The sequence below is a fragment of the Lepidochelys kempii genome, chromosome 13, assembly GCF_965140265.1.
Source record: "Lepidochelys kempii isolate rLepKem1 chromosome 13, rLepKem1.hap2, whole genome shotgun sequence".
In the NCBI taxonomy this organism is placed as follows: domain Eukaryota; kingdom Metazoa; phylum Chordata; order Testudines; family Cheloniidae; genus Lepidochelys; species Lepidochelys kempii.
The window spans coordinates 26,843,564-26,870,693 of NC_133268.1; the positions used below are offsets into that span (position 1 = coordinate 26,843,564).

At 45.2% G+C, this 27,130-nt stretch overlaps 1 protein-coding gene across 6 annotated transcripts in view; it reads right to left on the minus strand.

Moving 5' to 3' along the window:
* Nucleotides 1–27,130, minus strand: part of RALY (RALY heterogeneous nuclear ribonucleoprotein) — a 277,534-nt gene that overhangs the window by 134,776 nt on the left and 115,628 nt on the right. For 4 of the 6 annotated variants that reach the window (XM_073309890.1, XM_073309888.1, XM_073309893.1 and 1 more), the window contains one exon: nt 5,563–5,652. The exons of the other annotated variants lie outside the window; for them this stretch is intronic. In XM_073309890.1, the coding sequence (XP_073165991.1) occupies nt 5,563–5,565 (3 nt within the window). In that variant the 5' untranslated portion in view covers nt 5,566–5,652. The remainder of the gene's footprint in view (nt 1–5,562; nt 5,653–27,130) is intronic. 6 annotated transcript variants of the gene reach the window in all.

Here is a 27,130-nt window from a genome sequence, read left to right on the forward strand (position 1 = left end):
CATACAACTGACTGCAGTGTAGACATTCTCTTGGATCCATCCTCCCCTTCAGATGTTAAAAGCCAGGAGAACCCAAGTGAGCTAGTTAAGATAAAGCAGGGAATGACCCACACATCAGCCATCACACAAACGGGAGGGGATCCAAAACTTTTACTGGGCTCAGAAAAAATTGGATAACATTAATTTTTTTCCTTCATTTTCTCAGTTCAGGATCAGAAGCGAAAGTGCCAAAATACTGTGAGGAAGACTCTATCCCCACCCTGACACCAAACATTTCCCCAGAGAGGCTGTTATGAGATCTCCAACCCAATGCTCTTCACTCCAGATGTTCTAAGCATCTGAACTTTGGTGTGTTTATGTGAATCAAACTTCCCAGCCCTCCGCATGCTGCATGTCCCCAGGATACCAGAGCAAAAGAAATAACATCATGAAAGCACCAGGGAGTCAGGACTAAGAACAGGAGAGAGGTACCAAAGATCAACACAAACCAGCAAAATCAGAGAACAGATACCTGAACTAGAGCTCATGTGATACACTCACAGTCACCTACTGTGTAGACCAGAGGTAGTCAAACTGCGGCCTGTGGGCCACATCCAGCCTGCGGGACCATCCTGCCTGGCCCTTGAGCTCCCAGCTGGGGAGGCTGGCCAGGTCACGGGCTGTGAATTTTTGTTTGCTGCCAATGACCTGTTCATGACTTTTACTAAAAATACCCATGACTAAAATGTAGTCTTATTCATACATCATGTTTTCTAGACCTTTAATCATTTTTGTTGCTCTTCTCTGGACTTTCTCCAATTTGTCCACATCTTTCCTGAAATGTGGCACCCAGAACTGGACACAATACTCCAGTTGAGGCCGTATTAGCGTGAAGTAGAGTGGAAGAATGACTTCTTGTGTCTTGCTTACAACACTCCTGCTAATACTAACCAACTCCTATATACTACAGGGTAATGAAGTTTACCACAGACTTTAATGGGAGCAGAATTAGGCCAGTGCTGAGCACTTCTGAAAATTCCCTCCCTTAATTCAGATTGTAAATGTTTTAGGGCAGGGATCGTCTCTTACTATCTATATTTACAGTGCCTAGAACAGTGGGGCCCTGATCTTTTGGGGCCTTTGAGCATGATGTAATACGAAGTATTTATTATTAATTATTATTATTATTACAACAACAGTATGGTTGGTCATCAAAGCCCAGTGGGATCAAATTCTGGTCTCTCTCACACAGATGTTAATCTAAATCTCAGTGGAGTTATTCTGGATTTGTATCCAGATAACTGAGATCAAGATCTGGCCTCTGGTTCTGTTTATCTTCTCTGAGCGGATAATTAAAGAGAAGGAGGGCCTGAGCAAATCACTTGGAACAAGTATTCGCCCATCTTTAGCTACCAGCAAAACCATTGTCTATAACACTAGTAGTATACTGCATCCGGTTCTAGGGTCCACATTTTAAAAAGGTGGGTGAAAAATTGGAGATGGTGCAGAAAAGAGCCACAAAAATGATCTGCGGGCTAGAGAAAATGCCTTATAAGGAGAGACATAAGGAGCTGTTTAGCTCATCAAAAAGAAGATTGAGAGGCAACTTGATTACAATGTATAAGTATCTTCACAGGGAGAAAATACCAAGACCTAAAGGGCTCTTTAATCTAGTAGAGAAAGGAAGAACAAGAACAAGTGGCTGGAAATTGAAGCCTGATAAACTCAAATGAGAAAGAAAGTACAAATTGTTAACAGTAAGGGTGACTGACCACTGGAACAAACTATCAAGGGAAGTGGGGGATTCTCCAACTTTTGAAGCCTACAAATCTAGACTGGATGCCTTTCTGGAAGGGACACTTTAGTCAAAACGCAAATTATTGGGCTCAATATCGGGGTAACTGAGTGAAACCTGATGGCCTGCAATATACAGGAAGTCACTAGACGATCTAGTGGTCCCTTCTGCTCTTAAAATCTACGGAACCAGTTCACTGGGTCCTGTGGCTGTCAATCATTTTCTGCAGTGGGTTGATTTCTCTTGGGTGTGGATTGGACTAATCTTCATGATACTGTTTTGGAGCAGATTGAGTTTGGAACACAGGGATTGAAACACCAGATCAGAAGCTGGTCTGTGTAATCTGACATTGGCCCAAATTGGGAGCTTCAGAGGAAAGCAAAAAAATAGGACTATCAATTAATCACAGTTAATTCACGCAATTAGCTCAAAAAATTAATCGTGATTAAAAAAAATGAATTGCGATTAATCACACTGTTAAACATTAAAAGAATACCAGTTGAATGTTTTAAATATTTGTGGATGTTTTTCTACATTTTCAAATATATTGATTTCAGTTACAACACAGAATACAAAGTGTGCAGTGATCACTTTATATTATTTTTTAATTACAAATATTTTCACTGTAAACATGATAAAAGAAATAGTATTTTTCAATTCACCTCATATAAGTACTGAAGTGCAATCTCTTTATCGTGAAAGTGCAACTTGCAAATGTAGATTTTTTTTGTTACATATAACATTCCACATTTACACAAATAGAAAATTAAAAGCTCTCCCATTTGCAAGTGTGGTCACTCAAAACCAAAACAATGTAAAACTTTAGAGCCTACAAGTCCACTCAGTCCTACTTCTTCGCGAAGACAAACAAGTGTGTTTATATTTAGGGGAGCTAATGCTGCCCACTTCTTATTTACAATGTCACTTGAAAGTGAGAGCAGGCATTGCAAGGTATTTATGTGCCAGATATGCTAAACATTCGTATGCCCCTTCATGCTTCAGCCACCATTCCAGAGGACATGCTTCCATACTGATGATACTCATTAAAAAAATAATGTGTTAATTAAATTTGTGATTGAACTCCTTGGGGGAGAATTCTATGTCTCCTGCTCTGTTTTACCCACATTCTGCCATATATTACGTGTTACAGCAGTCTCAGATAATGACCCAGCACATGTTCTTTGATTTAAGAAGACTTTCATTGCAGATATGACAAAATGCAAAGAGGGTACCAATGTGAGATTTCTAAAGGCAGCTATAGAACTCAACTCAAAGTTTAAGATTCTGAAGTGCTTTCCAAAATCCGAGAGGGGCGAGGCGTGGAGAATGCTTTCAGAAGTCTTAAAAAGGAACACTCCTATGTGGAAACTACAGAACCTGAACGACCAAAAAAGAAAATCAACCTTTTGCTTTTGGCATCTGACTCAGATGATGAAAATGAATGTGTGCCAGTCCGTACTGCTTTGGATTGTTATTGAGCAGAACCCGTCATCAGCACTGACGCATGTCCTCTGGAATGGTGCTTAAAGCATGAAGGGGGACATATGAATCTTTAGAGCATTTGGCATGTAAATATCTTGTGATGCTGGCTACAACAGTGCCATGCAAATGCCTGTTCTCACTTTCAGGTAACATTGTAAACAAGAAGCAGGCAGCATTATCTTCTGCAAATGTAAACAAATTGGTTTGTCTGAGCGATTGGCTGAACAAGAAATAGGACTGAGTGGACTTGTAGGCTCTAAAGTTTTATATTGGTCTATTTTTGAATACAGTTATTTTTTGTACATAATTCTACATTTGTAAGTTCAACTTTCATGATAAAGAGATTGCACTAACGTACTTGTGTTAGGTGAATATTATTTATTTTGTTTTTTACCATGTAAATATTGGTAATTAAAATAAATATAAAGTGAGCACTGTACACTTTGTATTCCATGTTGTAATTGAAATAAATATATTTGAAAATGTAGAAAACATTCAAAATATTTAAATGGTATTCTATTATTGTTTAACAGCGTGATTAATTGCACAATTGTGATTCATATTTTTAATTGCTTGACAGCCCTACAAAAAAGCAACCCCTCCCCCCCAAAACCCCAGTGCACTTAGCTGGTTGTGCAATCCTGTGCCAAAGGATTAAATATTTTCCTTGCATTCCTAAACCACAGGACTGCTCTGTTTACATGGCCCCTTGCCTCAGTATTTTCAGGATCTTGGTGAGCATCATTAGAATACACATGCAGGCAGTTTCCTATATTGTACAGCATGGTTGGTTTGGTTTTTTTAAATACACAGTGTGATTATGGTCTATTGTGCCCATAATCCAGGGATTAAGGGTCCTTAACAGAGTGCATTGGCCCACTTGACCAAGAGTGCCTGCTATCACGCTATTGATCTAGGGACTACAGAGGCATCTCACACCCCATGCTGTGGGTCCAATACTAAAAAAGTGCCATCCATGGAATTATTAACACAGTTCCTTCAGCTCTCCACGTTCATTGTTCTCCCACCCAAATACTGACTAGGCTAGTCCTTGCTTAGCTAGTGAGACATGATGAGCTCACAGTCCAAGGGGGGATGGTCACCATTAGGCAACCTCTGGCAGCAAGGAGCTGATGTTGGGGCTCTGATGCCATGCACTTTCCTGGCAGAGCAGGAAAAAGGTGAGGCCAGAATACGCTGTGCTACACTGACCCTTGGCTCCTGCTGTGGCTCTTACAGCCCAGGGTAATTTAGAGCCACCCTTGGGCTGATCTAACCTGGCCCAGGCACACAAACCAGTGCAGCTCCATTGACTCTAGTGCTGATTTACACCAGCTGAGGATCTGTCCTGGCATCTCCACAGCGAAAGGGTAAGGTAGGAGTGACATTTATTCCTCTAATATTTATGTGCTGGCTGCTGAATGTTATTTGACAGGGCAAATATTTACCCTCAGTATCGCTGATAGCATCAGTAACCATGAACAGCATTATCTGAAGAATAATCAATGTTCAGTTGAAACTCTCGGGACCCAACAGCTGATCCTAAACTACCTTGGTAGACAGAGAATCCTGGTCAAACACTCCAATATATGTGTCTACTTGCAATATCTATGTTTGCATTTTTTCACAGACGTCTCCAGGATTGGCTGTTGGGTAGAGCTGGGCAGGAAATGTGTTTCCCACTCTGGGAATATTTTTGAGAGTTTGGATTTGTTTCCCATTCTGCATCAGGAAAAACCAGAGCCCCCCTCCCCCCTTTTCTTAAAAAAACCCACAAACTAGAGAGAGGGAGCCCCACCCCTGCCTAGCCAAGGACAAGACACTCACCTGGGCTGGGGGAGACCTGGGTTCCAGACCTTGCTCTACATCAGTCAGAGCAAAGACTTTAACTCAGGTCTCCACACAGCCCAGGTGAGTGCCCTGACCACCACCAGGCTACAGACTGTTCTGGAGTGGGGCTCTCTCTCTTTTTGACCAGCAATTCTATCTTGGAACAGTCCTGTGAACAGTTTCTGTTTTGACAAATCAGCCTTTTCCAACGAAAAATAATTTTGTTGAAAAATTCCTGACCAGGCTAGCTGCTAGGGAGAGTAGTCCCAGGGCCCTAGGGGCTCTTCTGGGGCGGCTGTTCACAGCTGATGTATTGCTGCACCAGTGATCTTCAACTGCCAGAAGGCAACTGGAGCTGGGCACAAACTGTAGCAGTACTGAGACTGCTGTAAACTGCTCCAGCTGTAGCCTGGCCATGATACATGAAGCTGGTACACTGCCAAATATGCCCAGTGTTTAAGGACATGATCACATACCATTTTTTTCACAGGACCACTGCCTTGTTCAGCGTACGGGATGGGCAGCACTCCCTTAAAGAGCAGCAATTCAGTATTTTGGCAGGGGTCCTATGGAAAAAATAGTGTGATTAAAAACTGTATCAACGCAAGTTCACAGGCAAGCTTAAATCTGGGATTTCCTAACTGTTGAGTGCCTGACTTTGCAACCTGACTAATGTTCTTTTAACATAGCTTGTCCCCTTCTGCACCATCTCCTCCCAGGTGTCCCAGTTCTGTTTACACCACAACACCAGTTCCTCATCCCTCACCTGGTCACTACTAGGGTTGCCAACCCTCCCAGTTTTGCTGGGAGTCTCCCGGAATTGGGCTCTATCTCCTGGAGGCTACTGAAGCGAAACCGGGAGATTTTAGGCTGCTAAAAGTCTGGCGTCACAGCGGGGCTAAGGCAGGCTCCCTACCTGCCCTGGCTCCACACTGCTCCTGGAAGCAGCCAGCATGACCCTGCAGCCCATGGGGTGGAGCCAGGAGGTCTCAGTGCACTGCCCTACCCCAAGCACCAACTTTGCAGCTCCCATTGGCCAGGAACTGCAGCCAATGGGAGCTGTGGGGGTGGTGCCTGCAGGCAGGGGCAGCGCGCAGAGCCCCCTGTGCCCCACCCCCCCCGCCAGGGGCCACAAGGATGTGCTAGCAGCTTCCGGGAGCAGCACGGTGCCAGGGCAGGTAGGGAACCTGCCTTAGCCCCGCTGCACCACCGACCAGGAGGCATCAGAGGTAAGCACCTCCCGCACTCCCTCCTGCAGCCCAACCCCCTGCCCCAGCCTGGTGAAAATGAATGAGGGTGGGGGAGAGTGAGTGACAGAGGGAGGGGGGATGGAGTGAGCAGGGCGGGGCCTCAGAGAAGGGGTAGGGAAGGGGTGGGGCAGGGGGCGGGGCAAGGGTGTTTGGGTTTGTGTGATTAAACTGTTGGCAACCCTAGTCAGTACCAATCACCACCTCTCAGGCTGCTGGTCCCAGGCCCAGGCTCCTTGCCCTGTTAGTCCTAGTCTCACTCATCCAGGCTCCTGATCCCAGTCTCCCTCATCTCCCATTCCCAGTTTCCTTGCCTAGATATTCTCAGTCCTGTTCTCTCTTACCCCTGCCGGCTCTTTGCTCCCAGTTTCCTTGCCCAGCCAGCCCCACTTCCCTCCCACACTCCCTGAATATCTCCCTCTTTCTCTCTCACACAGGCTCCAGTGGCCCTCTTACCATGCTCCCCAACCCCCTGTCTCCCAGTCCCAGTCTCCTTTCCCAGGCCTCTCATCGAATCTCAGGGTCCCCTCCTCCCCTAGCTTCTTGTCCCAGTCTCTGTGCCCAGCCAGTCCCAGTCCTCCCCCAAACACCAGCTCCATATCAGACTATGCCCTGCCCCCCGCCTCCTTCACCCACTCTACTGGTTCTGGGTCCAAGTCTCCTCCCCAGCTCTTCATCCAATGTCAGTTGCTCCACCACCTGACTCCCACCAGTCCCCTTGCCCAGTCTGTCCCAGTCGCTGCCCCCATCCGCCTCCAGCCCCACTCTCCACCCCCAGCCACTGTCACAAGCCACTCCTCCAGCCTTCCCCTGCAATGCCCTTGTCTCCTCTGTATTTGAATGAGGACATGTCCTCCTCCATATTGCCTGGCTGGCAGCTGGAGTGCAGGGGCATTGAAAACACAGGACAGACTCCCTTCTCTCAGTTCCAGTGCCCAGCCCCCACCCTGGCCCAGAGCAGCCTTTAAAGAGAAACTCTGGGTTCACCCCTGTAGCCCTGTGCTGGAGGGGGTATTGTCAGTCACTCTGTGGTGAGGGCATATGTGTGGTTCAGTCAGACATAGGAGCTGACAGGAGATGAGCAGGCTCAGTGAGGACTGGATCTTGGGAGATTTTAGCTGTTAAACTCTAGCAAGTCTCAAGTGAGCCTGTGTAAACTGCAATTATTCAAAAGATACAACTTGGCCAGATTTGGGAGGATTTTCATGGGGATGGCAAAGGACACATCCCTGACGCACAGGCCACCTCCCCCTACCAAATTTCAAGTCCATGCTCCACTGCATAGGGGTGCTAGATCTTTTTTGTAATAGACAACTGAGAGCCAGCAGCTGACCAACATTCTGATCACTTAGGCAATAATTAGCTCCACCAGGTAAGGCCTGATGGAGGAGGGGAGCACTTAATTGCCTAAGCAGACAGGGAGTTGATGAGCTGTGGAGCTAATTATCCCACCAGCTGGGGAGGCTAGTGTGATGAAGTGGGAATATTTTATGAGCCCTTTGTGTGCCTCAGTTTCCCCTATATGCTGCATTGTTACCCAGTGGGTGGGAAAGGACTGAATGCTCTCGGAGTAGGCTAAGAGACATAGAGGTGGGTGTCAGCAAGTGGTCTGGGCCTACTCCCCATATCAATGGAGCATTTGAGAAGACAATGGCAGAACATTCGCATCTAGCACCCAATGCCCCAGAGGGACATTGTTCAGCAGGGAAGCTGAGCATTATTCCCAAGCTGAAAACAAAGGACTGTAAGGTGTGCGGGGGAAGGGAGAAATTGGCTGCTGGAGGGAGTTGGGGCTCTCACCCAAGGAGGACAGGTGTAGAGACAGACAGCTTGAACCAAGGGCTTCACTACAGCTTTGGCTGGGCTCTGGGCTAACCACAATGGACTAAATTTAACCTTCATTTCTCTGCACTACCCTAAGGACTTCCCATGCTGTGTTCCAGAAAATGAATAAACCCGACTGTTCCGACAATGGTGTGTGACCCTCACTGCAAACGCTCTGGGAGGTGCATTAATCCCTGCAGAGTGGACAAGTCTCCATCAGGGCTCTCTCCCAGCTGAACTGGCTGACTGGAGCTCACAGTGTGAAGCAGGTGTGCTGCAGGCCCAGAGGGCGAGTCTAAGGAGGCGGTGAAGATGCCTGGCTTACCCTGGAGGAAGAGTGAGACCCCTAGTGGATGAGGGACACTGACAGGGTTCCTTCTAGGGACTGTTCCAAAGCTGGGGCTGTAGCACTGATCCTGTGGATCTGTGGCAGCTAGTTAAAAGCACCGTGAGGATGTGCAAAGCAGAGAAGGGCTAGCAGAGCCCAGGGGAAGCCTGGTCTCTGGCTGGTGAGACTGCATCCTCTCCCTCGAGAAAGGGCTGAGGATTGAAGGACAATGTATATAGTACTGCTGCATGGGGATTGTGACGGTGGCAGAAGATAAATAAAAAACTCACCGAAGTGTTCACAAAGCAAGGGGTGTTGGAGGCTGTTTGCGGGGGACCCCAGGGTGGGAGAGGAGCCTGTCACATTATATTTCCAAAGAAAAGGTCACCAGAATTCTTTTAACGTTGCAAAGTGATGTATGTTTGCTAAACCCATTTGCAGAAACAGCTCAACAGTTTTGGCTGAAATTTTCCAAAATAATGCAGCCCGAGGCAGACATCCAGCTTGGAAAATTTGTCTCACAGTTAAAGCATGTCAAAGTTATCAGCAACTGAAAATGATCCTATAATGGGATGCGTCAGGCAGCCCTAATACTAGGCAATGCTATCAGCCCTGCCTATAATATGAAAGAGTTTGGGAGCAATGTCTATGGAACCCTGTTCATCCCCATTAAACACTAAAGGGCTTTTCAATACAGATTAGGGATGTGGGCAATAGTCCGACTCTGCTTCCCATTGCCATTGGCTGGCAATTCAGAGATGATACTGGTGGGCCCTCTGAAAAGCAGTAGTCCTGGTTGCTTCCACATTTATTCCCTCAGTGCCCATGGTGGGACTGGACTTGCCTTTCCCCTCCAAAGGCAGAATGGCATTAGGCAGTAGTGTGGCATCACTATGCATTCTCCTCCCCAGAGCTATGGCAGCTAAAGCCCTCCACTGCCTGTGATGGGAGAGAGACATAGCAGAAGTTGCTACCAATGAGGAGGTTTCAGAGTGGTAGCCATGTTAGTCTGTATCAGCAAAAATGAGGAGTCCTTGTGGCCCGTTAGAGACTAACAAATTTATTTGGGCATAAGCTTTCATGGGTTAGAAACCACTTCATCAGATGCATGGAGTGAAAATACAGGAGCAGATATAAATACAGAAAAGGATGGGGGTTGCTTTACCAAGTGTGAGGTCAGTCTAACGAGAAATCAATTAACAGCAGAATACCAAGGGAGGAAAAATAACTTTTGAAGTGGTAAGAGAGTGGCCCATTACAGACAGTTGACAAGAAGGTGTGAGTAACAGTAGGGAGAAATTAGTATTGGGGAAATTAAGTTTAGGTTTTGTAATGACCCAACCACTCCCAGTCTCTAATCAGGCCGAATCTGATGGTATCCAGTTTGCAAATTAATTCCAGTTCTGCAGCTTCATGTTGGAGTCTGTTTTTGAATTTTTTTTTTTGAAGAATTGCCACTTTTAGGTCTGTTATTGAGTGACCAGAGAGATTGAAGTGTTCTCCTACTGGTTTTTGAATGTTATGATTCCTGATGTCAGATTTGTGTCCATTTATTCTTTTGCGTAGAGACTGTCCGGTTTGGCCAATGTACATGGCAGAGGGGCATTGCTGGCACATGATGGCATATATCACATTGGTAGATGTGCAGGTGAACGAGCCCTTGATGGTGTGGCTGATGTGGTTACATGCTATGATGGTGTCCCTTGAATAGATATATGGACAGAGTTGGTACCGGGGTTTGTAGCAGGGTTTGGTTCCTGGGTTGGTGTTTTTGTTGTGTGATGTGTAGTTGCTGGTGAGTATTTGCTTCAGGTTGGGGGGCTGTCTGTAAGCGAGGACTGGCCTGTCTCCCAAGATCTGTGAGAGTGATGGGTCGTCCTTCAGGATAGCTTGTAGATCCTTGATGATGCGTTGGACAGGTTTTAGTTGGGGGCTGTAGGTGACAGCTAGTGGCGTTCTGTTACTTTCTTTATTGTGCCTGTCTTCTTGTGACTTCTCGGTACCCTTCTGGCTCTGTCAATCTGTTTCTTCACTTCACCAGGTGGGTACTGCAGTTTTAAGAATGCTTGATAGAGATTCTGTATGTGTTTGTCTCTGTCTGAGGGATCGGAGCAAATGTGGTTGTAACTTGGAGCTTGGCTGTAGACAATGGCAGGGGAAATGACAATGACAATGTAGACAATGTAGACAAAGCTGGAGGCATGTAGGTAAATATATCGGTCAGTAGGTTTCCGGTATAGGGTGGGGTTTATGTACCATCGCTTATTAGCACTGTAATGTCTAGGAAGTGGACCTCTTGTGTGGACTGGTCCAGGTTGAGGTTGATGGTAGGTTGGAAATTGTTGAAATCTTGGTGGAATTCCTCAAGGGCCTCCTTCTCATGGGTCCAGATGATGAAGAGGTCATCAGTGTAGCACAAGTAGAGTAGGGGTGTAAGGGTACAAGAGTTGAGGAAGCGTTGTTCTAAGTCAGCCATAAAAATGTTGGCATACTGAGGGGCCATGCGGGTACCCATAGCAGTCCAAATAAATTTGTTAGTCTCTAAGATGCCACAAGGACTCCTCATTATTTTTACCAATGAGGAGGTTGACAACAGATGCTATTGGAGAAGGAATATTAACGGTGAGGCATCCTGTGATAACCTGAACATTGGGAGGTGATGCAGACAGACTTTTGGGGTATGGGATGAATTGGATTACTATGAAAACAAGGCAGATGCCTTCAAGGAAGACAGCGTCTTCAAGAAAAGCATTTAACAAGGTGAGATCTGTACCCCTCCTGCACCTGTGTTTGATCTGAGAAGGGAGGTGGTGGTGGCGGCGGGGACCAAAGCGTATTCCCAGCTTGCCAATTTGTCTATGCTATTTTATACAGCTTGCACTGTTCTTGCTGGGTTTGGAAGCTGATTTCTGCCTGGAAAATGAATGTGTGCTGTGAAAAGAGAACCCATTGAACACAATTGTTTGCTGCTGGGAAAGTGGCACTAACAGCTGGTGGAGAATTTTTCAACAAAACATTTTTTGCTGAAAACTGACAATTTGTCTAAACCAAAACTTTCCAAGGAAACATATCGGTTTCAATGACAGTTTCCTCAGGTCGAGGGTGGACTTTTTGGTCAAAACAAGAGAAAGAGAGACACTCCCCAGAATAGCCAATAGTTAGACTCGGAAGAATTAATGGGGTTTTCGTATATTTTGGACAGATATATCAATATTTATTTGAAGCTTATTTTTGTTTTTGTTTTTATGGATTCACATTTTCTCAGTTGTGTGAAATTAGGGGAAGTCAGACAATTATTTAATGGTAGTATATGTTGAAATGTAACAAGCTTAATTCAAAAGTCCAAATGACTGGATTTTGACTCTAAGTTCTCAAGCAGCGTTTTTCTTACTTTGCCTATATGTAAATTTCTGTCATCATCGCTGGACATATTTTTGTGTTGGTTTGTGTGTGTGTGTGTGTGTGTGTGTGTGTGTGTGTATATATGGTGAAATCAATGTTTACCAATATTTAAAAATAAAAATTTAATCCTTCCAAGCCTACCAATGCAGTGCTGGCGAGTGAATTATAAAGTGATTCACAGACCCCTAGATTCCAAGGCTAGAAGGGGCCATTGGGATCATCTAGTCTGACCTCCTGTATAACACAGGCCAGAGACCTGCCCCAACATAATTCCTAGAGCAGAGCTTTTAGAAACACATCCAATATTGATTTTTTTAAAAAAAATGCCAGTGATAGAGAATCCACCACAACCCTTGGTAAATTGTTTGAATGATTAATTACCCTACTTTACACTTTCTTTCCAGTCTGAATTTGTCTAGCTTCAACTTGCAGCTGTTGGATCATGTTATACCTTTCTCTGCCAGATAGAAGAGCCAAGAGTCGTTGGCAACATGGCAACCTCAAGTCACACCATAACCTTCTGTTTGTTAAACTAAACAGACTGAGTTACTCGAGTAAGGCGTATTTTCTAATCCTTCATTTGGTTTACACAGTGTGATTTACACAAACACTGATGAACTGTTTTCTGTGCTTCTCAGAGAAATAAATAAATACTTTGCTCTTCTCTAGCATTTATCAGAGAACATTTACATTTAGCTATTACCTGATTTATCTGCATTTATATATATAGCATTTCATATACTTTAATTTAAAGATCTCAAAGAAATTTAGAGGCATTAGTCAACTAAACCTCACCCTGCTGTGATGGGTATATTAGTCACACTATTTCACAGAAAGTTAAATTGGGATACAGAGGGTCTGATTTTCAGGAGTCTGAAACTACTCTCCCACGCTCATTGAAGTCAGTGCCAAAGCTCTCATTGATTTTAATGGTGCAAGATCAGGGGCTGGGTATGCACAAACAGCCAAAAAAGCACACACATGCCTGCATTTTCATGCAACCATGCATAGATGCATCTGTCTAGCCACATGGGCCTCCAATTTTGCGTGTGCAAAGTAGACATACATGTATGTGCCTAGAGGGTCCTGAAAACAGGACCCAAAGTCATGAACAGTGTTCCCTCTAATTTTTCCCACCCATGTGTGGAATGAATTTTGTTATGTGCACAAATATAGAGGTGATGTGTCACTCAACCTTCATATTGGCGCACATAAAAAATTCATGTAGTGGGATGGGAACGAGGGTTTAGGGGTGTGAGAGGGGGCTCAGGGCTGGGGAAGAGGGTTGGGGTGCAGGGATGGGAGGGCTTTGGCTGGGAGTGCGGATTCTGGGATGGGGCAGGGGATGAGGGGCTTAGGGTGCAGGAGGGTGCTCTGGGGCTACGGTGGGGAGAGAGAGGACTCCTCTCCGCTCTCTCTCCTTGCAACAGCACCTGGGCTGGGTGGGAAAGGAGCCTGTCCCATGGCAGGTCCTGGGTGGGAGCTGCAGGATAGGCGCCTGGCCCCTGCAGGTCCGGGTCGGGGCTGGTTCGGGGAGGGGTGCCCCGGGAGCAACAGATCCAGGCCTGGCCGCCCAGGTTCAGGCAGGACTGTCCTGGCCGTGGCTGGGTCCAGGCTGCCCTGGCCATGGCTGGGTCCGGTCCGGGCCTCGCCACCCCAGCTGGGTTCGGACCTGGGTAAGGGAACCTCAGCTACGGTAAGTTGGGGGCTGGGCTAGGTTGGGGCTGGGGGTGGGGAGCCCCTCTCCTGGCTGCAGTAGGTCCCTGGGCGAGTTCCCTGAGTGCCTGCTCAATGCTAAATAGGCTGCTGCACGGCCGCGCAGCCACACAGCTTACAGGGAACTTGGTCATGGAGTGACTTCACCAGGTGATCAGTGGCAGAATAGAAGCCAGGAGTCCTGACTCACAGAGTACCCCGCTCTAAAAGCTAGACCTGCCAACACTAGCCATTTCAGCTTTGTTCCGAGATGAGTTAATGCTGACATGTTACACATGTCATTGGAGGGCTGTGGTTTTGAGTTTTTCCAGGATTTTTCCAATAACTTTGCTCATTTTGAAGTTTCAGGAGTAAAAGAACCCTGAGCTATTCTACACTGGTGCAGTTTTGTTGGCGTTAGTGGAGTGACACTGATTTACAGCAGCTGAGGGGCCGGTCCATTGACTTCAATGGAACTACACTGATATTCACCTGATGGGCATGTGGCTCACTTAGCAACTCCCTTGTTATCATTTACACCAGCTCAGGATATGGCCCATTGACTTCAGTGGAGCTAGGTTGATTTCCACCTGCTGAGGATCTGGCCCCTGAAGTTTATTGGCTTTGTTTGTATTATTTAGATTGTGTCGTTTTAATCATTCACATGCACACAGGATGAGAGGAAAAGGGAATTTCCTGGTTCTCATTCATGCATCTCAGTCTCCCCTCTGTATTTTCCCCTACAACAACATGACACTATTTTTCCTCCCAGTGCCTCAATGGGATGACTCCACTAGGTACAAAATGAGTAAAAAAACCCTTCTCAGCTCACTTACGTCAAGAGGGGACAGCAGGGCTGGAAGTTCTGGGAATCGCAGGAGAAAGTATTGTCTTAGGTGAGTTCCAGCCCAATGGTATGACTCTGGTGGCTGGGATGGTTCATCCCTGAAATGTAGCCACCTCTAAAGAGGAACGGTGTGGCTCTGCACTGGTAGCACCATGTCAAAGCTTTTGCCAGGAGGAGAAGTAAAAAAACAACACGTCTGATTGAAACAAATGGAATTTTAGAGTTGGGACTGACCAGGCCATTGATGTAAATCCCACTGTTCTTAGCTTTTAACAATCGCCAAGTGATCGGTATTCTCTCTACTGCCCCGGCGTGAGTCATCAGCAGCAGAAAGGGAGCCTATTACATCTGAATCTAGAAGCATGAGCCTTAAGATCATTAAGTCCCAGGCAGACTGCGAAGAGCAACAAAAGGATCTCACAAAACTGAGTGGGCAACAAAATGACAGATGAAATTCAGTGTTGATAAATACAAAGTAATGCACATTGGAAAACATAAACCCAACTACACATATAAAATGTTGGGGTCTAAATTAGGTGTTATCACTCAAGAAAGATCTTGGAGTTCTCTGAAAACATCCACTTAATGTGCAGCAGCAGTCCAAAAAATGAACAGAAAGCTGGGAATCCTTAAGAAAGGAATAGATAATAAGACAGAAAATATATTGCCTCTATATAAATCCATGATATGCCCACATTTTGAATACTGTGTGCAGATGTGGTTGCTCCATCTCAAAAAAGATATATTGGAATTGGAAAAGGTTCAGAAAAGGGCAATACAAACAATTAGGGGTATGGAACGGCTGCCGTATGAGGAGAGATTAATAAGACTGTGGTTTTTTAGCTTGGAAAAGAGACGACTAAGGGGGGATATGACAAAAGTCTATAAAATCATGACTGGTGTGAAGAAAGTAAATAAGAAAGTGTTATTTACTCCTTCTCAGAACAGAAGAACTAGGGGGCACCAAATGAAATTAATAAACAGCAGGTTTAAAACAAAGAAAAGGAAGTATTTTTTTACATAACACAGTCAACCTATGGAACTCCTTACCAGAGGATGTTGTGAAGGCCAAGACTATAACAAGGTTCAAAAAAGAACTAGATAAGTTCATGGAGGATAGGTCCATCAATGGCTATTAGCTAGGATGGGAAGGGATGGTGTCCCTAGCCTCTATTTGCTAGAAACTAGGAATGGGTGACAGGGGATGGCTCACTTGATGATTACCTGTTCTGTTCATTCCCTCCGGGGCACCTGGCATAAGCCACTGTCGGAAGACAGGATACTGGGGTAGATACACCTTTGGTCTGACCCAGTATGGCTGCTCTTATGTTCTTCTGCCATCGCCAAAGGGTGCTTAGAGTCCCTGCACCGATTTACAGCCCCACAGAAGCCTGCGTGGGAGGTGGAGGGTGAACTAGGACAGAGCTTGGCCTGCAAACTTTTTCCTACTGTTTATCCTAAAGTTTTCCTTCTGCATCGTCCCGCTTTGTCCTTGGCAACCAGTGAGAATCACTGATACCAGCTTCCTTTCCGCCTGCCATGTTTCACCCAGTGAAACACAGAATGGAGGTGCTGCCCATCTCTAGTTGTTAAAGATCCCATAGTGCTTTAGGTTACGAGTAGTGGTGCTAACTCCGGTGTCTTAGTGAAATTCTGATTGGGGGAAATTATGTTCTACCTGCCTAAAGTTCTCTCTCTTGCTTCAACTGCATTCAGCAGTCTTGTTCACCGACAGTCCTGGACTGCTGTGTTCTATTGAACAGCTGTTTCATTCCACCCCAGAAGTGGTTGCAGTAACTCCTTTGCACTACATCTAACCCATGCCTCTGTATTGCAGTGTATAAAGCTCTTTGGGATCTGCCAGACAAAGAACAGCTATATAAATGTACAATTAGATGTACAATTACATTCACCTTGGGTAGTACCTTATTCCACTAGAACTTCACTTGAGGTGCTACTCAGCATTACTAAGGATGGCAGAATATGGCCAACTATTGTTATGTCTGAAGTGGTGACGGCAGCTACCAATTAAGGGCAACATTTTGAAAGGATTCAGAGTAGCAGCCGTGTTAGTCTGTATTCGCAAAAAGAAAAGGAGGACTTGTGGCACCTTAGAGACTAACCAATTTATTTGAGCATGAGCTTTCGTGAGCTTTCCTGGATTTGTGCAGGAAATGGCCCAACTTGATTATCATGCACATTGTGTAAAGAGTTGTCACTTTGGATGGGCTATCACCAGCAGGAGAGTGAATTTGTGTGGGGGGGTGGAGGGTGAGAAAACCTGGATTTGTGCTGGAAATGGCCCAACCTGATGATCACTTTAGATAAGCTATTACCAGCAGGACAGTGGGGTGGGAGGAGGTATTGTTTCATATTCTCTGTGTATACATAAAGTCTGCTGCAGTTTCCACGGTATGCATCCGATGAAGTGAGCTGTAGCTCATGAAAGCTCATGCTCAAATAAATTGGTTAGTCTCTAAGGTGCCACAAGTCCTCCTTTTCTTATTTTGAAAGGAAAATCTGGGCTTGCACCTGTAAACCCTGTGGCCAGAAGCACAAGAGAGAGTACGGAATGTACAGCTTCAGTTGCATAAGTTTTTTACCCAGAATTCCTCCAGTGGGAGTGACCATAACTGTACATAAACCAAGAATTGGTTGGACTGTGGAACTGAAATAAGAAAGGGGAAAAAAGAGCTCCGACCTCATGACCAGGTTGCAGCTCAAAGTTATGCTACTGGTTATCCTCCACTGAGGATCCTGTGCTGTTGGGAGGTGGCACAGAGATGATTCTTTGCAGCAACAGAGCTGAATGAAGTCTGGGACGGCCCTTCCTACCCAGCTACTATATAATTCTGAAATCACTATAATTGGATTAGGTGGTGGAGCAGGACAAGGCAACACTTCCTAAGGGACTGGAGCTAGGCCTGCCTCTGGGAAAACACTACCCACTGACACCAAACTGTGAGTGGGGTTTAGTGGATGTGATAAAGGGCATTGAGATGCTGGGCATTCCCACCTGCGAGTGGGGAACCAAATTAATGGACTAGTGCCACAGTTACCGTGTGTGACAAAGCTCTGTCCTTGTCTCTGTGGGTCCTGCATTTCCTGGAGGATTTCACTAGCTTCAGAGGCTCACTGTGACCCTCCATGTAACCCTTCTCTCTCTAGAGACAAGGGTCACATTTTCATCATAAGCCAGCGAGGGAGGTGAGGAGAAGCTATCCTCTCTTGCACAGTCTCTGTTGTCTCCCAGTCTCAGTAATTAATCAGGGTGGGGGCAAAGGGGGGAGCCCAGGCCCACCCTCTACTCCGGGCTCCAGCCCAGGGACCCTAATAGTATCAGCTATGGTAGCTGACCCTTTAGAAACATGGCACATACAATTCCCTGGGCTACTTCCCCACAGCAGCCTCCCACTTCCTCAGGCTCCACTTCACCCTTACCTCAGGGCCTCCTTCCTTGTGCCTGATATGGTGTGTACTACTCAGTCTCTCCAACAGCACAACTTCCTCCCATGGCTCCTGACATCTGCCCCCACCTGACTAACTGGGAGGCTTTTAACTAGTTTCAGCCAGTCCCTGATTGGCTTCAGGTGTCCCAATCAACCTAGCCTTCTCCCTGCCTTCTGGAAAGTTCTTAATTGGCCCCAGGTATCTTAATTGACCTGGAGCAGCTGCCATTTAACTTATCCTGGTACCAGGGATTTGTTTAGCCTGGAGCTAATATATCTATCTCCCACTACTTTTCTATAGCCATCTGGCCTTGCCCCATCACAGGGAGGGAGTGTTTTATGTACTGTTCAGTTCGCTATGTTGTTGCTGTGTTTTCTCAAGTCAGTGCTGTGTTCCCTTTCCCCCGCAGCCAAGCTGTTTCTTATTTCCCACACAGGCTCAGTGCTTGCAAGTGGGGAAGCAAGTCTTGCTAAGGGTACCCAGGGAAGGAACTGAATGATCTCAGAAATTGTAAGTGGGGGCTCAAGCCGCTGGTGTTTGTTAGGTTGAAGAGGGATTCTTCGCTCTTTGAACCCGGCCCTTGTTGCTGCTGACAACACCTGGCATAAGAATTACATGTGTAAATGCCAGTGCACACCCTAAGCCACAACTTGCAGGTGTGGCTAGGTGCTTACATGTGCACAAAACTGTACCCTGTGGGGCTCTGGCTCTGTGTGCTCCAGCCACTGCTCACATTTTTCAGTTGTGATCATATAGACTCATAGACTTTAAGATCAGAAGGGACCATTGTGATCATCTAGTCGGACCTCTCGCACATTGCAGGCCACAGAACCTCATCCACCCAGCCACAGAACCTCACCACCCAGTAATAGATCCCTAACCTCTGGCTGAGTCACTGACATCCTCACATCATGATTTAAAGACTTCAAGTTACGGAGAAACCCGCATTTACACTAGTTTAAACCAGCAAGTGACCTGTGACCCATGATGCAGAGGAAGGCAAGCAAATAAAACAAACCCTCTGCCAATCTCTGCCAATTGTTGGTTGGTTGATGCTTTCATTTGGTGTCAACTTTCCACCCTTGACCAGTGCAGGGAGTAGTTCATGGGATTTTTTGGGTGAAGGCAGTTCAGCTTTCCCGTATCACATTAACGTTGCATTGTTATCTCTTTAGCCAACCATAGATTGCATCTGCAGAGCACTGGCCAGACACTAGAATGGGCATAACCAGTGAAGGACTCCCCACGGGGTGGCTGATTATATCCTGCACTTTGCTACAGCCAGGACTCAACCCAGGAGTCACATGAACTAGAGGCAGCAGCTATACTGGGTAAGCCTCGTTTTATCATTATTCAGTGGTGACATCGAGAGGCCAGACGTCACTGTGCTAGGTGCTGTACAAATATTTAACAAAGAGAGAGTCCCGGTCCTGAAGCGCTTCCTCATGAAGTGAGCCATCTAAGCTAGAACTGTGCAAATAACTGGCTTTTTGGCTTGCTGGAAGTTCCAAACATTAGTTTTGGGTCAACCCAAAATCAGAATCTTTTGGAACTTCCAGAGAATCAAAAGCTTGGAAAAAAAATTTGTTTTGGGACAGACAAAATGTTTTGTTTGATCTGAAACTAAACATTTCATTTAAATGTTGGGCATTTAACACCCCCCCTCATTTTCTTTTTTTAAATAAAACAAAATGAAATCTGGAAATGAAAGGCTAGGTTCACAGGCATCTAAGTCCACTTAACTCCAAAATCGAATCACCATTCACAAACACGGAGAAGGCGGTGATAGCAGCAGCAACACCTTTACACTTCAGTTTGGAAGAATTCAGTTTTCAACAATAATTTTTATAAGTAATATTGATATTTACTTTTAGGCATTATTTTTAGGGCTGTCAAGTGATTAAAAAATTTAATTGTGATTAATTGTGCGATTAAAAAAATTAATTGTGATTAATCGTGTGATTAATTGCACTGTTAATAATAGATTACAATTTATTTAAATATTTTTGGACGTTTTCTACATTTTCAAATATATTGATTTCAATTAGAACACACAATACAAAGGGTACAGTGCTCAGTTTATTTTTGATTACAAGTATTTGCACTGTAAAAAAACCAAAATAAATAGTATTTTTCAATTCACCTAATAGAAGTACATTAGTGCAATCTCATTATCGTGACAGTTGGATTTACAAATGTAGAATTATGTACAAAAAATAACCGCATTCAAAAATAAAACAATGTAAAATTTTAGAGCCTGCAAGTGCACTCGGCCCTACTTCTTGTTCAGCCAATCGCTCAGACAAACATGTTTGTTTACATTTGTAGGAGTTAATGCTGCTCTCTTCTTGTTTACAATGTCACCTGAGTGAGAGTTCTCATGCCACCGTTGTAACTAGCGTTGCAAGATATTTATGTGCCAGATGCGCTAAAGATTCATATGTCCCTTCATGCTTCGACCACGATTCCAGGGCACATGCGTCCATGCGAATGATGGGTTCTGCTCGATAACAATCCAAAGCAGTGCGGACCGATGCATGTTCATTTTCATTATCTGAGTCAGATGCCACCAGCAGAAGGTTGATTTTCTTTTTTGGTGGTTCAGGTTCTGTAGTTTGCTCATCAGAGTGCTGCTCTTTTAAGACTTCTGAAAGCATGCTCTATACCTTGTTCCTCTCAGATTTTAGAAGACACTTCAGATTCTTAAACCTTGGGTGGAGTGCTATAGCTATTTTTAGAAATCTCACATTGGTACCTTCTTTGCGTTTTGTCAAATCTGCAGTGAAAGTGTTCTTAAAACGAACAACATGTGCTGGGTCATCATTCGAGACTGCTTTAACATGAAATATATGGCAGAATGCAAGTAAAACAGAGCAGGGGACATAGAATTCTCCCTCAAGGAGTTCAGCCACAAATTTAATTAATGCATTTTTTTTTAAAGAGCGTCATCAGCATGGAAGCATGGCCTTGGGAATGGTGGCCAAAGCATGAAAGGTCATACAAATGTTTAGCGTATCTGGTACGTGAATACCTTGTAATGCCGGCTACAAAAGTGCCATGCAAACACCTCTTCTCACTTTCAGGTGACATTGTAAATAAGAAAAGGACAGCATTATCTCCTCTAAATGTAAACAAACTTGTTTGTCTTACCAACTGGCTGAACAAGAAGTAAGACTGAGTGGACTTGTAGGCTCTAAAGTTTTATATTGTTATGGTTTTGAGTGCAGTTATGTAAAAAAAAATCTACATTTGTAAATTGCTCTTTCATGACGAAGAGATTGCACTACAGTACTTATATGAGGTGAATTGAAAAATACTATTTCTTTTGTTAATCATTTTTACAGTGCAAATGTTTGTAATCAAAAATAATATACGCTTTAATTTCAGTTGCAACACAGAATACAATATATATGAAAATGTAGAAAAACATCCAAAATATTTAGTACATTTCAATTGATATTCTATCGTTTAACAGTGCGATTAAAACTGCAATTAATTGCAATTAATTTTTTTAATCGCGATTAATTTTTTGAGTTAATCATGTGAGTAAACTGCGTTTAATCGACAGCCCTAATTATTTTATTTCTATCTATAATTTTTCACAGTTGGGGAAATTATAGAGTGGTCAGATGATGACGGGAGACTCAGACAATAATTCTTTAATGACAGCAGATGCTGAGATTCAAAAAGTTACAGCTCTGTAACCATTAACACACAAATTGTCATCACCTGCCACAATAAAAAAGTTAACATCCTTAAATCACTCTCTGATATGTTCTCAAGCAGCATTTTTCATACTTTACCTATCTGTAAATTTCAATTTTTATTGATGAAAATATTTTCCCATCGGTTTATGAATGTAGAGGGAAATAAATGGTTACCGATAAAAATGTTATCCTTCCAAGCCTAGTGATACTTTATAGCCCATGGTTAGGACACAGACCTCAGGTAATTAAATACTAATTGGCAGAGGGACTGGAATCTGAGTTTCTTCACCCGCTCAGGTGAGTCCTCTAACCACTAGGCTGTGGAGTCTTTCTTCCTTTCTGTTGCCCAATGGATATTTAATTCTTTATACAAAATGTAACAGCTTCAACAGGAGAGAAATGCAGCCCAGAATAACTAACAGACTAGTAGTGAGGACACTGAAGTAGGAGACCTGGGTTGAAGTCCCGTCTCCAAATCAGGGATTCAAACCTAGGTCTCCTATATGACAGATAAGTACCCTAACCACTGAGCTATTGGGTACAAGGAGGATGTTACTTCCTCCTTGTTTTTTTATGAATGTCACCTCAATGTTGGAGGTAGGCACCTAATTCACCTTTGGAATCTAACCTGAAAAATCGAAATGCTCTGTTCTGAAAATGTCAAAATTAACTGCTTTGGCAGCTGAAGATTTTTTCTTCCTCTCCTCCTCCGACTGAAGCAATTTGCCAAAATCAAAACAAATTCACAAAATGTTTTGGGAGATCTGAATCTGCATTTTTCGTCTAAAAAAGAGTTATGCATAAAAAATATTGGCCAGCTCTGATCTAATCACAATCTATAGACAAGCGGTTACAATTTCTTCTATCTGGTGGGCTCTCCCCTCCCCATAGCAAGGTGCTAGGAACTGAGCTAAACTCATCTCAGCTAAAAGCTTCTCTTTGCATCCCTTCCTATCAGTTCAAATCCCATATGTTTCATTCATTCACTCTCTATCAATTCCAGTGCTAATCTGTTCAGTTCAGTAATTTTCTCTTACTGGAGAGTGTTCACTCAGACTGAACTGCTTGTTAGTTTGAGCTTTTATAGGATATAGATCTGTTTCCCTCCCACCTATGAACTTTGCTGACTCAGAGGAAAGCGATCTTTAACAATCCCCCAGAGAGCTGTATTTTTCCTACCTAAGTGCACACAAATTGCACCCTACAACCAATTAAACAGACAGTTTCCCGTTTTTCACAACAAATGTAATTTGTATTTCCAAAATGTCAATAGAGAGTCCTTTGCTTTTATATTTCATAATATTTCCAGCGAGGCTCAGTAATTTTGGAGTCAATCAAAGGAGGTGACTGAGCCGGTTAATTGAGAATCATCAAGTTACTTCATATAACCTGCTGTATGTTTATTCACCTGTGTATGGTTCTCTAAAAGATAATATCACATTAAAGGCTGTTCCATTATTGCAATTATGCCATCTAAAAAAAGGACAGTTTGTCCCTTGTCCTCACAGCTTTAAAAACTCCGGACCAGGCTGTGGCTGGTACACTGTGGGTTTAAGATTGTGGGGAAAGAGCACAAGGAACCACAATGGGGAGAGGAGAAGCACAGGCACTGCCCTAGGGTCGTGCTGATAACTACAGCTGCTTGAAAATGGGTTTTCCACTCCCGCCTGAAACCGATGAGAGATTATTTTTGTCTAAATTTGGATTTTTGGAAAAAATTTAAAAACTGAAACATTCTGGCTGAAAACAAAAGTATTTTGAGGGAAAATCTTTGTTTTGGAAGTGTTGCTTGGCCTCGTGGGAGTCACAGTACAGATGCCTCACGCTCACATTCTCCTCTATGTGCCAGGCTTCCTCATTGGACTACTTCTCTCATGATGCACCATGGTCTCCCCTCTTGTAAAGGGGAGGTGGTTCATCCTGGGAGTCCTGGCCATGGTGCATTGTGGATAATGTAGTTCAGCTGGGGAGCCTGGCACATAGAGGAGAATGGGGACACAAGACTCTGCAGCAGCATTGCCAAATCACTATATTTTCTTCTTCTGATGCTATATTTCAGTTTTCTGGCATTTGGTTTTTCAACAAAACAAAACAAACAATTCCGCAGACCGCCAACTCTTTCTGCAAAATAATTCATTTAGTCAAAAAACTAATGTCCTGTTGAAAAAATGTTCGGATGGAAAATATGCTGCCAGCCCTGCTAGGTGGTCTACAGGAGATGGGGTTAAAGTGAGGCTATGGCTCACCGCTCCTCTCTACCAGCCAGCAGAATTGAGTTGGAATCGCAGCCAGTGCATGTTGCATCCCTCCAAAGAGTGGCTTTGGGGCTCTCTCTCTTACAACCCAATGGGAATGGTAGTTGAGACTTTGGGGACCCCTGTTGCTGCGCAGCCCCTCCATGCCACCCATTCCTAGTGGAGCTGTATCTTACAGACACTAGGGGCCAGATCTGGCCCCTTTGCTCTGCTCGGGTGGCAGAGGGGTCTGGAATCTGGCTGTAGGTGGCCAGTGGAGAATTCTCCTGGTGAAGGGGAACTCATCACTGGGGCAAAAGCTGAAGGAGGTGGTTCTTGTGCCAGCTGCACCTTGGCACCCCAGGCTAGGGGGCATGTCCAGGACATAGTGGAGTTCCATGATGGCTCTCCTGCACTGGATCCTTTAAACACTCCTCTGCCAGTGGTGGAAGGTGGAGCAGACTCTCAGCTGTTCTAATGCTCATCAGGGTCAGGACTGGCTCTCCAGATCACAGAGCCATAACCGGCTATCTGATGGCCTCTGGCCTCCTGATCTGAGTGGGTTTTGGCCAGGGGAACCCCTAATCTGATTCTATGTATTTAAAAGGAAGTAAAGTGCTGAATAGGAGGTGAACTGACCTAGTTAAAGAAGCACAGGCAGTGTACTCCGAAGGGGCTGTTAAAAATGTGTCTCAGGGGCCGGCAAAAACCTTTACTGCAGGCCAAGCTATGGAATGGCACCCGCTGCATATGCTCCCTCTGTCGATTCCTCCCCCTCACACCTACACGGCCGTCTCACAAGCTGACATCTTCAGAGCCGGGTTGTTATTCTTTCTTCGCACTAATATTCTGACTCACAGGGGGGGCATTATCGACGTGACAGATTCGTTCCGCATTCAAAGGTGGAGCCTAAAACCCCAGCGTGCGCACACATGCCCAGAAATAAGAGCAGCACACTCAGTTTTCTAAAGCTCTCTGTTGGAGGGATATTTCTGATATCAGAGTGCTAATACAGCTCAGCATTAGCTGGACTGGCATCATACCACATGAAGTATTACGGTTTCCATCAGCCCTCTCATCGCACAAAGAACAGAGTTTCTATAAAACCTATCACCTTGGCCCTTTACAAGTTAGATACATTAATACAGAGACTTAGGGAGAAAGCACAAGTCCGCTGATTACAGCCGTTTGTTCTTCTAATTTGATGACACCATGGCTGGTGGAGAAAGGGTTCTATGGCAGTGGGGAGATACTGCTATCAATATTTCAATGGTGGGTATTGGAATTTAAAGGGGAAAATCAAAGCCAGGGAAGTCCAAAAGTGTGCCCCAGGGGTCATATGCTCAAAGAGCACAGTAGGACAGTGGTAGGTGCCTTAGAAATACCAGTGTTAGTAAAAGGGACAGATTAGATTAGCTAGAGATTGGATAAAGGGGAATGGAAAAGGCAGGAGAGAGGAAATAAGAGATCACAGATCAGATAAAATAGCAGCGCTGGCAGAGATAAGACAGACAGATGCAGCCTGCAGTCTTATGCTATGATGTACAACATCTTATTTCTTACATATAGAGGGGGGATCCTACAGAAAGCACATAACAGTGCTCTGTCTGAATCAGAACTCTACTCCCCTAGGGCAGCCGGAGTGCAAGTCTCAGCTGTGGAGCACAGGAGGAAGGGCTCCCTCATCCGGATGTAGCAGAGCCCATCAGTGCACTGCCTGCCCCATCTACACATCCACTGGACACTCTTCCAAGGAGCTCGCCAGCGCAGGTGAACCCATCTGCCTGCCTCTGGACTTCACCGGGCAAAGCCCCTCTCCCAGCCTTCTGTTAGGGGTATGAGAGCATGCGGTAGGAAGAAGTATCCTGTCCAGCCCTCTGATTCCTCAAGGGGGAAGGGAGAAGGACCTGCCCCTGATGGCTTCCTTTCAGCATGGGTGAGGAGAGAAGGGAGAATGGCCTATGGACAGCTCCCAGCGGGAAGGCCTCCAATACAAACAGACCAAATACCCCATGGCCTCAAGCCACCCAATTCAGATCTGGGTGTAACAACGCTATGGGTTGTGACCTCTGCAGGGGCAGAACCAGGACCTCTAGTGACAAAACCACAAGCTGGTGCTGCTTGCAGCCCAGCCATCCGAGGGCATCAACAGCCAGTGCTGGCCTCTGTGGGGATTTGAATGGCGACGGACCTGTGACACTTAAAACGAGTTTCCTCAACCAGGGGGAGGGTGTCACCCAGGCTAATTCAGTGCGACTCCATTCCCTTCCAGGAGACAGACACCCTACAGAGGGCTGTCAGATGGCAACTGCCTCTGTGCTGAAGTGGCTGTTCCTTTAACTCAAGCAGTTGAGGCTCATGTTTTAGATTCACAAGTCCCTGTGTTCTATCCCCACAAATAAGCTGAACAGGGGCATCCTTGCACATATGAGACCCTAATTCAGGGGCACGTGGATTTGGGGTTCTAGTCCAGCCAAGAGCCAAGTTGTGCCAACTCAAGGAAGGGCTTTGCCCCTCTGTGGGTACAAGGTATATTGTCCTATCTGCGACTCTCTCCCTGTAGGAGAATATCTGGAGCCTCAGGCAATTGCTTGTATTTACTATAATTTTTCATTTTATGCTTCGGAAATCTCTTATTGTGTTTATTCCAGTAGAAATATGGTGTTTGAGTTCTATTTACATTAATGAAGTACCCCCCAGATGACTGTATATCAATACAAACGGTGCATAATTGCCAGGATAGCTATACTACATCCTTCCAGTAAGCGTTACTCAGCACCATGAGGTGTTCAGAAACCCGCACCAGAATTCAAAATCAAAGTTCCCCCGAGCCAAAGGCTCATCGGGCAGGCAAAGGTGGTTGGACGTGACACTGGCCACATCACTCCCTTGGGTAGGGTTGGCTATGAAACCGATGTTCTTTCACTGCATCAGCCCAATGAGCACTATAGTCAGCTCCTTAGGGTTCTCTCCTTGAAATGTACCCAGTACTGCAGCCCCTAAATAACCCAACCTCTCCATCCCCATGCAGTGGGGAATCATGGGTCTCCCTAAACCCTACTGCTTCTGTCTCCAGCCCTCACATCCCAGGCACTCCATCCCCCCTTATTTATTCCTCTACTCCTATCAAACCTCACCCCATTAGCCCCAGAAACCCCTACCCAACCCCTTCTTTCCCCCATTCCCTCTCCCCCATTTAGCCCCACTCTCCCATTAGTCCCAGCGACCCCTCCCCTCTTCTCCCTTCTCTGTTCCCCCTCCTGCCCTGTGCTGTCCCTGGAAGGTAGGCCCTGCTGGGTCCTGTGCCCAG